Source organism: Protopterus annectens, chromosome 3.part0 (assembly GCF_019279795.1).
Source record: "Protopterus annectens isolate FY-2018-M chromosome 3.part0, PAN1.0, whole genome shotgun sequence".
Lineage (NCBI taxonomy): Eukaryota > Metazoa > Chordata > Ceratodontiformes > Protopteridae > Protopterus > Protopterus annectens.
Window position 1 is genome coordinate 1,941,362,108 of NC_056731.1, and position 13,021 is coordinate 1,941,375,128.

Sequence of the window (13,021 nt, forward strand, 5' to 3'; positions counted from 1 at the left end):
TGGTTGACATCTCTTCATGTAACCATAGGACGCCCCTTTGTACTGCCCCTTCCAATAGCCACTGTGACCACGGACACTTCCCTAATAGGGTGGGGGGGCATATTCAGGGAAAGACTGCCCAAGGCACATGGACAGATCAAGAGTCACATTTGCATATCAATGTTCTGGAGATCAGAGCAGTACTTCTGGCATTGCAGTACTTCCAGGACTCTCTTCCTGTAGGAACGATTGCAATTTAGACAGACAATATGTCAGTAGTCTGGTACTTGGACAAGCAAGCGGGAGCCAAGTCTTACCCCCTTTGCCGAGAAGCACTCAGAATTTGGCAGTGGGCTGTTTCCTCCCAGCACTTTCTGTTGGCAACACACATCCTGGGGAGATCCAACGTGACATCAGACAAACTGAGCAGGGCAATCTTGTTGCCGCACGAGTGGTCCCTCAAGAAAGAGATTGCGGGCAGGATTTTCCACAAATGGAGCCAGCCTTGCTGCAACCTTTTTGCCAGCCACATCAACACAAAATGCAGAAGCTACTTTGCTCTGATTTCTCCTCCGGGAGAAGCCCCAAGAGACACACTCATGCATTTCCACCCATCCCATTGATACCCAGATTTCTACAGAAAGCAAAATCTCTGGGAAGGTCCATCATTCTTATAGCCCCACATTGACCTTGGCAGATTTGGTTCCCATTTCTTCATCATCATCTCTTGGAGGATCCATGGATTCAGGACCCAGTTCCGGACCTTCTGACACATCCATCGGGGGACCTCCATCCATCGTTCCTTGCAGTCACTGAAGCTGACAGCTTGGCTGCTCCAATTCCCCTCATAGCCAGGCATCATAACTTTTCCAATGAGACAAAACAGATCCTTTTGTCTTCCCATAAGCCGTCCGCTAGAAGATTATATCTTAGTAAGTGAAAGAGATTTTCCATATGGTCTTCTAAGCAGAACATTGATCCTTATCAAGCCCCCTTGACATCCATACTAGAATTCTTGACTATGATTTTTAATAAAGAAGTGGCAGCTGCAGCAGTTCAGGTTCAGTTGGCTGCTATATCTAACTTTCATCTCGGAGCTGACAGGCTAAATATAATGTCCCACAAGTTATCCAAGGCTTTTCTCAAAGGAACATTTACTGATTTACTGCAGTAGAAATTTCCAGTGAAAACTCCTTATTCTCCCTGGAATCTAAACTTTAAGCTGTCTCGTATAATTCTCCCCCCGGTTTGAACCAGCATCATCTTGTGATCTCAAATATTTGTTGTGGAAAACCATATTTCTGGTAGCTATTACTTCTGTCCGCAGATTGTCAGAACTTCAAGCTTTATCTATCAGCCCTCCTTATTTGATTTTCCATGTTGATAGAGTATCTCTTAGGACAACCCCCTCCTTTTTGACCAAAGTTTGTTCAGAATCTAATATCAACCAAGTCACTGAGTTACCAGTTTTCTTCCCTGACCATTCCAATAAATTGGAGTATATGCTGCACAAACTTGATGTTCACAGACAGCTCAGATTTTATTTGGACAGAACAAAAGATATCAGGAAATCAGACCAGCTCTTTGTGTCATTCTCTGAAGCCAGAAAAGGTAGACCAGTGGCTAAAGCAACTCTTTCTAAATGGCTATCTAATTGTATCACCTTTGTTTATTCAGCTGCTAATATGCCTTTACAACACAAGATTAAAGCTCACTCAGCCAGAGCAGTTTCTACATCTTCTGCGTTGCAAGCCAAATTGCCACTCGATAACATTTGTGCTGCAGCCACTTGGTCTAAATTCATACTTTTATCACTCATTACAAAGTTGATAAGGCCTCCAGGGACGGGGCTTCCTTTGGTCCACGGTTCTGAAGAATGTACTCCCATGAGCCACCCGAGATTGATGGGGCTAGGGACACTACCCATCAGTAAAGAATGAATGGTGAGATTAAAAAACTTCACATTAAGATGTTATGTACTCACCATAATGTTCCATGTGAGTTGTTCAACTCACCTTCATTATTATGTCCCTCCTTCCCCCTCCTGACTGATAGTTGACCTAGAGGTTGGTCTTATCCTGGTTGCTCAATTCTTCTTCCTCTCCTTTGGAGGATAGCTCCGTTATATAGTTATAGTACATGCAGCAAACAAGATCTGAGGTAATTCTCAGTGCATCATGGGATAAGGGGCTTGGCCTCGAGCTACTGGTAAACCTCGAGCTTTGCAAATGGCCGCACCGGAGCTGATGGATCGGCTCCAAACCCATCAGTAAAGAATGAAGACGAGATGAACAACTTACATGGAACGTTATGGTGAGTACATAACTTCTTATTTGTTACTATTTACTTGTTTTACCAGCTATTGCTGCCAAACTTTCCTGGGAATTATGCATCTTTTGGGAGTTAACCATAAAACTTCCTAATGATTCCTTGGTTCTTCCTTTTTCCAGACACAAAAAGAGGGAAATTACTAAATAGCCTTTGCCTCTACAGCAGGCTGATAAAGAGCCTCAACTGCAAATGGGTGACACTGCTCTGGCAATTTCTGATTCTTTAGACCATTCATCTGTTTCCCTATCTCCATCTGTTGTAGTCCCTACAACCACCATGGACCAGGAGGTAAAACATATCCTATGCACTGTTGTAGTGCCTGTGGCAAGGAAGAGAACATCGTCCTTGTCGGTCCTGGGAGAAATGTAGGGTATACCCCTCTGCCTAGCCAGAATGCTATGCCTATCCTCTAGGAGGTTTTTCCTTGCAAAAGTGGGTCTACTTCTTAAGAAATCTGTCAAACAGAAACTGAAACTTAGATATATTCTTTCTTCTGTCTTGGTCACTTTAGAAAAGAGCTGTTTGTTGTGATTAGCTCAGGGTTTAGTTCAGGCACTTGACCATTCCAGTTTTCCTGTTTCTGGTGAAAGGACAATAGATTATTTAATTTTTGACGAGGTTCAAGTTTATTAAACCACAAAATGATTGTGAAGTGATATATTCTATTTTGTCTGCTCAGATTTCTGATTCATGTTATGAAGAGAGTGTTGTTTCTTCCAGTCCTTTTGAAGGATTTGCTTTATCTGAAACTATTTCCACAATGATCCAGAATGAATCAGTAGTTTCACTGGAAACATAATGATATTCCACAGCCAGTAAAGAATTACTGTGATTTACTGTAGTAGAAATTTCCAGAAGCCAGTCCAGTTCCTCCAGTTATTTCTGTATTGCTGGATGTTTTTGTCACAGCCTGTAATTTGCTTACTAGCTAGCCTGATACCCCAAGAAAGGAGATAGATTGTATAAAGTTCCTCAGTCTTAATAAGTTTTTTACACTCATCTGAGATCAGACCCAGCAGCTATTGCTTTAGTGAACCCAGCTGATACTAAACATTTGGTTACTACCAATCCTTCCTTCTGACAAGGATGGGAAAGCTTTCGACAGATTTAGGAAAAAAATGCAGTCTTTTGAAACGCTTCTTTTTGGAATTCTGAACTGTCAAGCTCACATGTTAAAGTTTATGCTTGCCTCTTTTGAGAATATGAGGAATATTTTAGGTTATATTTCCTCATCTGAGGAAAAATCTGCCTTGTGTAATGTGGTTGCTTCTGTGTCTCATGTGACTACCCACTGTTTGGCATGTGCGTGTGATTCTGTAGGTGCCACTTCCAGGGGTTCTGCTACCCAGACTGTTATGAGTAGGATTCCCTGGTTGCATTTTCAAAACCTCCCAGAAGATTTTAAAAATGAAATGTTGAACTCTTCCCTTGGTAGAGAATTAGTTTTTGGACTGTCTGCTGCATAGGTACTTAAAAGGCATGATGCTATTCCTACAACTTCTTTAAAAAGTAAATAAAGAAACTCAGCAAGCTGCTGGTAAACAAACTTAAAAATCAATGGCAGGAAGGTTCCAAAAAGAAAGGAGGAACCTGCCAGAATAAAAGATAATCTAATAATTATGAATGTCTATGTGCAAGAATTACTTCCCCCTTTCTGCCTTGGCAAGCCCTTAATCCTTTCAGAAGGTCTGAATCTCCATTTCTGTCTTTGGCAACAGATGGTTTCAGACAAATGTGTTCTGAAAGTAACCCATCAAGGTTACAAAGGGCAGTGGGACTTTCTCCCTCATTTTTGAGGAATTCTCCCACATCTGCCAGACCAAGCTCCTCTTTTCCTTCCTGTCATTTAGAATCTGCTGTCTGAGGGGGTGATAGAAGCAATCTGTCCTCGTCTGTTTGGAGAAAGGTTTTATTTGTGAATGTTTCTGGTGCCAAGGAAAAAAGTTTCATGGAGGCCAGTTCTGGATCTTTCCTTCCAGAACCAATTTGTGGTAGTACCCAAGTTTAAGATGTTATCCCCTCACAACTTTTTATCCCTTATTCCCCATCTATGTTTTCTGGTGTCCTTAGATTTAAAAGATGCATATCTTCACGTTCCTTTATATCTGGACTTCAGATGCTTCTTGAGGTTTTCTGTGTTTGGATCACATAATTAGTTCTCTACATTGTCCTTTGGTCTATCCAGTTCTCCAAAGGTATCATAAAGTGTGAAGCTCTTGTGACAGCCTACTACAGACTGCAAGGTATTTATATTTTCTTTGTTTAGCTGACTTGTATATCTCTGCTAAGTGTTTTTCAAAGTGTCAGGAATCTATTACCTGGGTAGGGGATCTCCTACACAGACTGGGGTTCCAGGAGAACATATAAAAGTCATATCTGACTCTTTCTCGCAGGATTGTTTTCCTGTGGTATCTCCTGGACACCTCAGTTCAAAGAAAGGAAGATCTGCATCTAGATCTGTTCTTGAATTTTTTTCTGCTTGACTACTGTTATCAACTCTGTCAGTCACTTATGGAATCTCTACAAATGTTTACAAATAATATTTATTTATTTCCAGTTTGATGACCGGGGAAGCCCACTGGGCTCAGGCAGCCCGTTTTCAGTGGAGGCCCAGGGAGAAAAACTCCACAGTACAAAATGACAATTGAAGATACATGCATAGTAAAAACAGTTACAAATAAACAATACAAATCAGAATGAAAGAGCTAATATGTACAAAATTCACATAGAAAAAATGTCATGTGGATTTTGAATACAAAAATTTCAGAAAGAGAGAGAAAAGTATTTACAATATTTACATAGAACAAAGTATCATGTGGATTAGCAGTCATTGAGGAAGAACCATGCATTTAGAAAGCCAAGATGTACCAGAGGTGAGAGAGCTAGTTTGGGAGAATGCAGTATCATTTCCATTTAGAAGAGAGGTAGGAGTGAAGTTGAATTTTAAATTTGTTAGCGTTCTGCATAGTCCTTAGGGAGATGGGGAGAGAATTCCATTTCTTGGCTAAGAAAAAAGAGAGGAGAAGTTGTCCTGCAGGTCACTTAGATTTGTGGATAGCAATTAAGTTTTGATGCTCAGATCTGAGAGTTCTATTTGGGATGTATAGCGGTAGGATGTTATTGAGTGTGGGGCATTTGGTGGGGTTGAAAATTAGCCTGTGAGCTGTAGAACGTTGGAGGTAGCCCAGATAATTAGGGTGTTCTAACCAATGTAGTGAATGGAGGGCAATACAATGATGGGAGGAGTATTTGGCTTTGGTGACGAATTTTGAGATTTTGTTGTAACAATTTTCAAGTTTAGAAGAGATGGAGGAAGATAGGTTGGTCAGTAAGGGAGCACTGTACATTAGGGAGGTTAGGAGATATGTAGAAGCGAGTGTTAGTTTAGTAGAAGGAGAGAGGAAGTGATTGCTTTTGTATAGCATACCGAGTTTTTGATGGGTCTTTTTTATATTTTGCTGTATGTAGGTATCAAACTTTAGGTGTTCATCTATAGTTACACCAAGAAGTTTGGCGAAGGGAACAACTTTAATAGGAGAGCTGTTTTAGCTTTGGATTTGGAAGGATCTTTTGTCGTAAGGGAAGGACTTTGAGGGTGGGAATAGTAATATTTTGGATTTGTTAGCATTAAGAGAAAGCTGGTTTTGGAGCATCCAGGTGTCAGTGGTTGAGAAGGCGGACTGGGTCTTAGTTAATAGTTTGGTGAAGTTAGTGGCAGAGCAGACTAGAGATGAGTCGTCTGTGTATTGTATGACTTTGGCATTAGGGATAGCAGAGTGAAAATTATTGATAAAGACATTGAACAGCATTGGACCGATAATGGATCCTTGGGGTACACTGATAGGGGAGAGTAGAAAGGGCGAGTTGCCTTTTCTCTGTTTCACAGCCTGAGATCTGTCAGACAGGTAACTTGAGAACCAGGATAGGGTGGTTTGGGAGAGATTTACGTTTGAAAGATGTCTCAGAAGATGGGTAAGGGAATCAGTATCAAATGCTTTGGAGAGCTCTAGCAGAACCGTTGAGACTATTTTCCCAGAGTCACGAGCTTGATTGACTGTGTCTAGAAAAGAGAGTAGAGCTGTTGTTGTAATATGGGCAGGTCGGAAACCATGTTGGGTTGGAGTAAGAAGATGGTTTTGAGTTAGGAAAGGCATAAGTTGAAGGTGAATGCATTTTCTGGGATCTTGGAGATTGGGGAGAGGATAGCTATGGGGCTGAAGTTTGTGATATTAGTATTTTCCCTCCTTTATGGAGAGGTAGAATAAAGGCAGTAAGCCAGAGTTTGGGGACATAGGATTCCTGTATGGATCTGTTGATTAAGATAATAATGGGGAGTGCAATTCCATTAGCAGCTGACTTAAGGAAGAAAGAGGGTATGTTTTCAGGGGCACTGGAGTAGGGTTTTAGTTTGGAGAGAAGTCTTTTTATGTAGTTGGTGGAGATGGGTTTGAGCTCAAACATGGGGGGGGGAGAGGTAGGGATGGGGGGCATGACTTCGATGGGGGAGAATGTAGAGGGAAGGCGTTGTTGTTAGGAAAAGTCTTGGTTAGTTCTGATATTGAGTTGATAAAGAAAGAGTTAAATAAAGAGGCTGTTTTTAGATCAGATTTACTAGGGGCTGGGCAGGGATTGTTTTTAGTGCCTGGATTGAGAAGTGAGTTTATTGAGTTCCAGAACTGTCTGGGGCTTTTAGTGTGGTTGGACTGGAGTTTGATATAATAGGATTTTTTGTCTCTGATAACTTGTTTTTTTCAAGGTTACGAAGCTGTGTATATTCAAGAAGGGTTTCAGGGAGGTTATTTTTTTGGTAAAGTTTTCAGCATTTGTCTCTTTGATGCATACTATGTTTGGTGTCTTTAGTTAGCCATGGGGCAGTCTTGGTTTTTATTCTTTTTGTTCTTGAAGGTGCTAGGGAGTTTAGGACATTTAGGAAGGAGGAGTTAAAGTAGTCGACGGCATTGTCAAGTGGAAACGTTTTTATAATGTTAAAATTTAGTTGTTTGGGGGTATTTGAGAAAGTTTTGGGGTCAAAATTACTGAGGTTATGAGTGTGTGTGTATGTATTGATGGTGGATAGAGGAGGAGGAGGTTGCTCAGTGGATGAAGTCTGGGAGGTGGTCGCTAATGGGGTTGGAGATGGTACCAGAGTTGGTGATTTTATTTGGATGGGAGACTAGGATCCAGTCAAGTGTGGATCCTGGAGGGTTTATTTTATTGGGTCTGGTGATGACGTGGTTTACTTGGATAAAATTGCAGAGATTAATGGATAGGGAAGGTGTGGGGTTGTTGATTTTGTTCCAATCTATGTTTACATCACCTAGTATGTAAGTCTCAAGATTAATTTCAGTCAGTTGAGGCCCATAGGAGAATGTCTTCAAGGGTTGAGGTATTATTTCTGGGGGGGGGATATAAAGGGAGATGATACAGGCTTTTATGATTATTCATTTTTAGTAATCCTGCTACTAGTTCTGCATTAGCAAATTGAGGAATAGGATTTGAGAAAGGAATTACAGTGAGAAGGTTGGAGTAGATTAATGCAACACCTCCATCTTTTTTGTTTAAGCCATCACATCAGAGAGCTTGAAGTCCAGATGGAAGGATCTGGGAGTCAAGAGATGTGGGGGTTTGAGTCATGTCTCGGAGATGGCAACAACGTCAGGTATGGTTGTGGCTTAGCCAAGCCTGAAAGTGAGATAATTTGTTACAGAGGCTCTGTGTGTTGATAGTAAATAGTTTAAGGGTTTTATGGGGGGGTGGAATGACTTGTGAGAGGGATATTGTTATAGGTGGGTTGGTTAGGTCCAGGGTTAAGGTGAATGCCCCCTGCTAGGAAAATGGAGTTGAAAGACAATATTAGGGATGTTTGTTTGGATTTTACGTAATCTGGAAAGTGTAATATTGGTTTAGGTATATGAGGCTTTGCAGTGGTTGGCATAATTTTAAGTTTAAAGTGATGGAGTGGGTTAGGCTTTAATAGAGTGGGCGAGATGGGTAAAAGTAAGTGTTTGTGGGGTGTTTTTGTGGGATACGCGTAGAGCTAGGGGAGAAAAAAGAGGGGGGGTTGACTGGTGGAATAGGAACTGGTATGGTATAAGGGAATTAGAAACATTAAGAGGGTTAGGGGAGTGCGAAGAGTGTGGAACAGTGAAGAGAGCATAGCTAAAGTGAAGATCTTTAATGTGTTAAGATTTGTAATTGGGAGGTTAGACCTAGGACTGGGAGGAGGCTGGGTTAGAGTGAATGTGTTTAATAAATGTAGGTGAGTGGAGGAGGGGATAGAGTAGGGAAGGTGTTAACTGGATGATGGATGGTGGGGTGGGGAAATGGATAGAATAAAAGTGGGAGTATTGGGGTTGGGAATTGGGGGCAGGTAGGGGGCGGAGTGAGCCCGTGATGAGGTACATAAACAAGCAGGGGAGAACTAGATCTTACCCACTGTGTAGACTAGCCAGCCTGGGATATAGGTTTTCAGCATATACACACTCAACAGGCACATTACATGCCTGGGAATGACAGAATGGGAGACCTGGATTCTGACAAACATGGTGTTTCCACCAAAAAAATTCAGTTTCCACAAAACTCAACTCTAGAATCTGGAATGTCAGTGGATGTTGATGTTGGGGCCATACAAATTTCAGGTACCACTGGATTTTTTCTCATGTGGAGTCTTGCAAGTGGGATCACAAGAATCATGAAAGCATTTTCCTTTGGAATATTGGAAAAGGTTTCACTGGCAATGGCATTCTATGAGCTTTATTATCAGAGGAATGGGAAGCAGAGTTCCTTTCTGTTTGATGGCACACTTTTTGTTGGACAAACTTTTGTATTTCCTCATTAACCTGTTCTGCATCAAAAATAACTTTGATCCTTAAGGAAAAATATTCTGAAGACAGCTGGATACAGTAGCTTGAATCTTACACCTGCCTCTCAACATTCCTTGATTGTTGGAATAACTTTGCTTCTCTTCTGTCTGGTGTATGGTGAATAATCATTTTCCAGGCACACTCTATTGTCTCCAATTCTTAATACTTTGCCTTCTGACACAGTTTTCTCAGTATCAACTCTTTCTGCTGGTATGATTGCATCTTTGCTAATACAGGTCTTGGCTGCTTTCTCATTCCCGGTTAGGAGCATACACACTGTGAACCCTTTCAATTAACAAATCCTGCTGTGGAATACCAGTCCCATTGCTTACTTGTTCATTCATAAAATTAATACAGTCTCTTTCTTCCAGCTTATCTGGTACAGCAAAAGAAATCTAATGTTTTCCCTGCATGCTTTGTTCTCTAACTCCAGTATTTTTTAAACAACTCTTTGTGAGCAGCCTCCTACTCGGCCAGGCTTCTCTTCATTGCTACATCTGATTTATGTAGTTTTACCTCATCTGAATAGCTGTTTAAAGCTTCTTCCATTTTTTACAGCATTTTGCTATTCAAGTTGATATGCTCCTTCAAAATGTTGTTTATTTTAATCAGCTCTGAATGCATTTGATTTATTTTTTTCCTTTAGGTTACTGGCCGGCATGTCTTGCACCAAAGCTGGAGCTTGAACTGCTTTTAGCTGAAGAGCTGCAGGATTCTTCCTAATCGATCTTTTCTCTTCACCTTTCTAGTTGATATTCTTTCTGGCTCTTTGGGCGGCCACGATGGTGCAGCGGTTACCATTGCTGTCTCACAGCAAGAGGATCTCTGGTTCGATCCTTGGCTGGGGTACCTTCTGTGCGGAGTCTGCATGTCCTCCCTGTGGTCGCGTGGATTTCCTCTGGGTGCTCCAGTTTCCTCCCACATCCCAAAGACGTGCTGTAGGTGGATTGGACACTCTAAATTGGCCCTAGGTGTGAGTACGTGTGCCTTCTGTGGAAGGTTAGGCGCAGGGTTGGCAACTCGACACTGTAAAAACTCCACTGCCAATCATGAGCGGACAGGTGATCCGCTGAGGCGACACCTAACTGGGAAAAGCCAAAAGCAGAAGAAGATTCTTTCAGGCTCTTTAACTTTCTTCTTTGCTGGCATCCAGGCAGTGTACGTACTAGTCAGTAACTAAATTTACTAAAACTGGCAGAGTTACTGGCCCTTATATCACATTTTCTTTTTTCACACTGGGAGAGCCGAAATTAAGCTGTTGACCAATGTGTAGCCATCTTGGAAGTCCCAATTTAGCCACTAAAACTGGCAAATATCCTAGGAGAAGACAGTTCTGTAGCAGACAAACCATGTTGTCTGTTAGGATCCCATGATTGGTCCCTGAGTCCATCTCTGACTTGAAGTTGATCCACATATGTGGCAAATACTGCTGTGTTATATTTGCAGCTCTGACTAGTGCCAAATGCAACAGTGACTTTTCCCTTTTCCTCCTCCTAAGGGGATGGTCCAGCGATGCCCTGCTATAGAGACAAACCCCTGGATACTCCTTAAGGTTCTCCCTAATTTCCTCTGATGATGACATTCAGCTTATAGAATGAGGCTACTTGTAAATGCTTCTTCCATTTTTTCGCACTCTTCATTATCATTTTTAATCTAAAATATCTTCATACCAATTCTTCTCCTCTTTTTTTCTACCCTCCTTCCTCTTGACATTAACTAATCTCCATTTACTCCCTGTCTTTTACGACTGTCTTCTGTCTCTCTCTCTCTATCTCTCTGATCTCCTACCATCTGAGTTGCACATTTTATTAATAGAGTTCTGTTCAAGGATCATAAGTGAACTTAGAAAGTGCGGTATTTAATGAAATTTAGTTTATTCGTAGCAGCCATTTATAAGCAGTGGTTTTACAAACTATTTCATGCTGTAATGTATATTGAACTGTTGTGTGTACTACTGTACTCAGTAATGTAATCTTTGTTATTGTCATTGTTTGGTAAACAAATAAATAAGATACTGCCCTAAAATAAGCCTGATGTTCGTCAGCTGCTTCCCTCTCTTAAAGACATTAGACACCAAGATCTGCATGTTGCCTAAGCTTTAGCTCTAATTTGAAGCTTATTAAGTTCCTTGGCCAGCAGTTTTCTCTTCTTTCACACAGCATGCCATAAAAAAACTAAAAGTAAGACTTGGTTGCTTACTTATTAAAACTCAAGTGAAAAATAACAGAGGCAAAACTCCAAAAAGTTAATAGCTACAGCTGTTTTAGCTGATTAACATATAATTTTGGAGAATATCAGGTACAGACCAGAGATGTAGAATGAGGGGTTACTTGTGCATGATAAGTGCTAAGCGCTGACCTTTTGGAGTCTGTTATATAAATACTTAGAACATATAGATTGATATACTTTGGTTAGTAATTTTATTCTGTAGATTCAGGATCGACCTATATTTAAACCATTTTTATACTGTATTTCCTGCTCTTTGTATTGATACTGATGTTGGTATGGTAGTCTTTAAATTGCTTGTTTGTTTGTCTAAAGCACAGCAAACCACACACAACAAATGCTTGATGATTTTTCTGCAGACTCCTGTTCTACTTGACGATGTTCCACAGCCTGAAGATTTAATGAAGCAGCAATATCAGGTAGCTTCAGCCACACCATCTGGTAACTCAGAACGAAATAGATTGGCATCCTCCTGTAAACTGAAGATTCCTTTGATAGAGAGCAAATGCGGCTTGTCACCCTGCAGCCCCTCCCATGTCCTCCGTAATGTAGACAAACAGGTCTGTTACTGGAAAGCTTAAAATGTATTACATTCTCTGAAACTAGCCACATAAATGAATGCACCTGTAGCTTTTTAGAAGGCACATTCATAGGAGCTTTGTTATAGCCTAGGTGTAAGTTCTTGTTACCTTTATTAAAGATGTGAAACTTAGAGATGTTAAAGTGTAGTCCGTCAAAGCATTGGTCTGTTTTAATTACTTATCTCTTTTAATGTACCTTATTTGTAAGCCTGAAAAGGTGATGTTTTAGTTAGCCTTTCTCTATGATAGATAACATAGCAGCATTTTATCCTGATCAATATGGTGCTTACAGCTCAGTTGCTGCTGTGATGCTTTCGATACAGATGAAAATCAGCTGTCTTATATTGTTTTAATGTCTTTATGGAAACTGGTTATTTCTTAAAAAAATATTCTGAGAGTTAAGAGGCCCAGCAGAACATAAAACTACACATTATGTTAAGTCTTTTTTCTGTCTATTATTAAGAGTATTAATTTGAATTGTGGTTATGAGACAGTCAACATATAGCTGAAAATCTGCATTATTTGAAAAAGTATATCCCAGATGCTGAGTACTGTACAACAGGAAAAAACATATTCTTTTTTTTTTTTTTTGTGAATTCACACTGCCAAAGTGTGGCTTTTCTGAGCCATGGTATGGGGGTAAAGCATATGTACCAAACACGTGTGACCTGAGTTTGACAAAAGGCTGGCAAATGTATTCATACAAAACTTGTCATCTTTTAGTGGAAGTGAGATGGGATCATTCTGGTAACGCAGTGAGTGTTGTGGAAGCCCTGGCAGAGGTTTTTAGTTTGAGGGACTAATGTGATGTTTGCATGAGAAGAATTATATAATTCATGCAATGGCATCTGTTTGTTGTTTGTCATGGGCATGTTGTAATAAAAGCAATGGAAATAGGTAGAGCATAAAAAAGTGCATCCCCAAGTTTGACTGATCTTGGGGTTTTGCCTATTACCCTTCACCCTTTGAGGGAATAAATTAGGAGAAAACACACTCTTGTTTGTTCCTTCCAGAGCCTGAGGTTAAAATGAGAATCATAAG

General features: G+C 40.6%; 1 protein-coding gene across 1 annotated transcript in view; it reads left to right on the forward strand.

Moving 5' to 3' along the window:
• LOC122797198 (KAT8 regulatory NSL complex subunit 1-like) overlaps nucleotides 1–13,021 on the forward strand; it is a 1,944,458-nt gene that overhangs the window by 267,704 nt on the left and 1,663,733 nt on the right. The window contains exon 3 of the mRNA XM_044066025.1: nucleotides 11,759–11,959. Coding sequence (XP_043921960.1) covers nucleotides 11,759–11,959 — 201 coding nt within the window. The remainder of the gene's footprint in view (nucleotides 1–11,758; nucleotides 11,960–13,021) is intronic.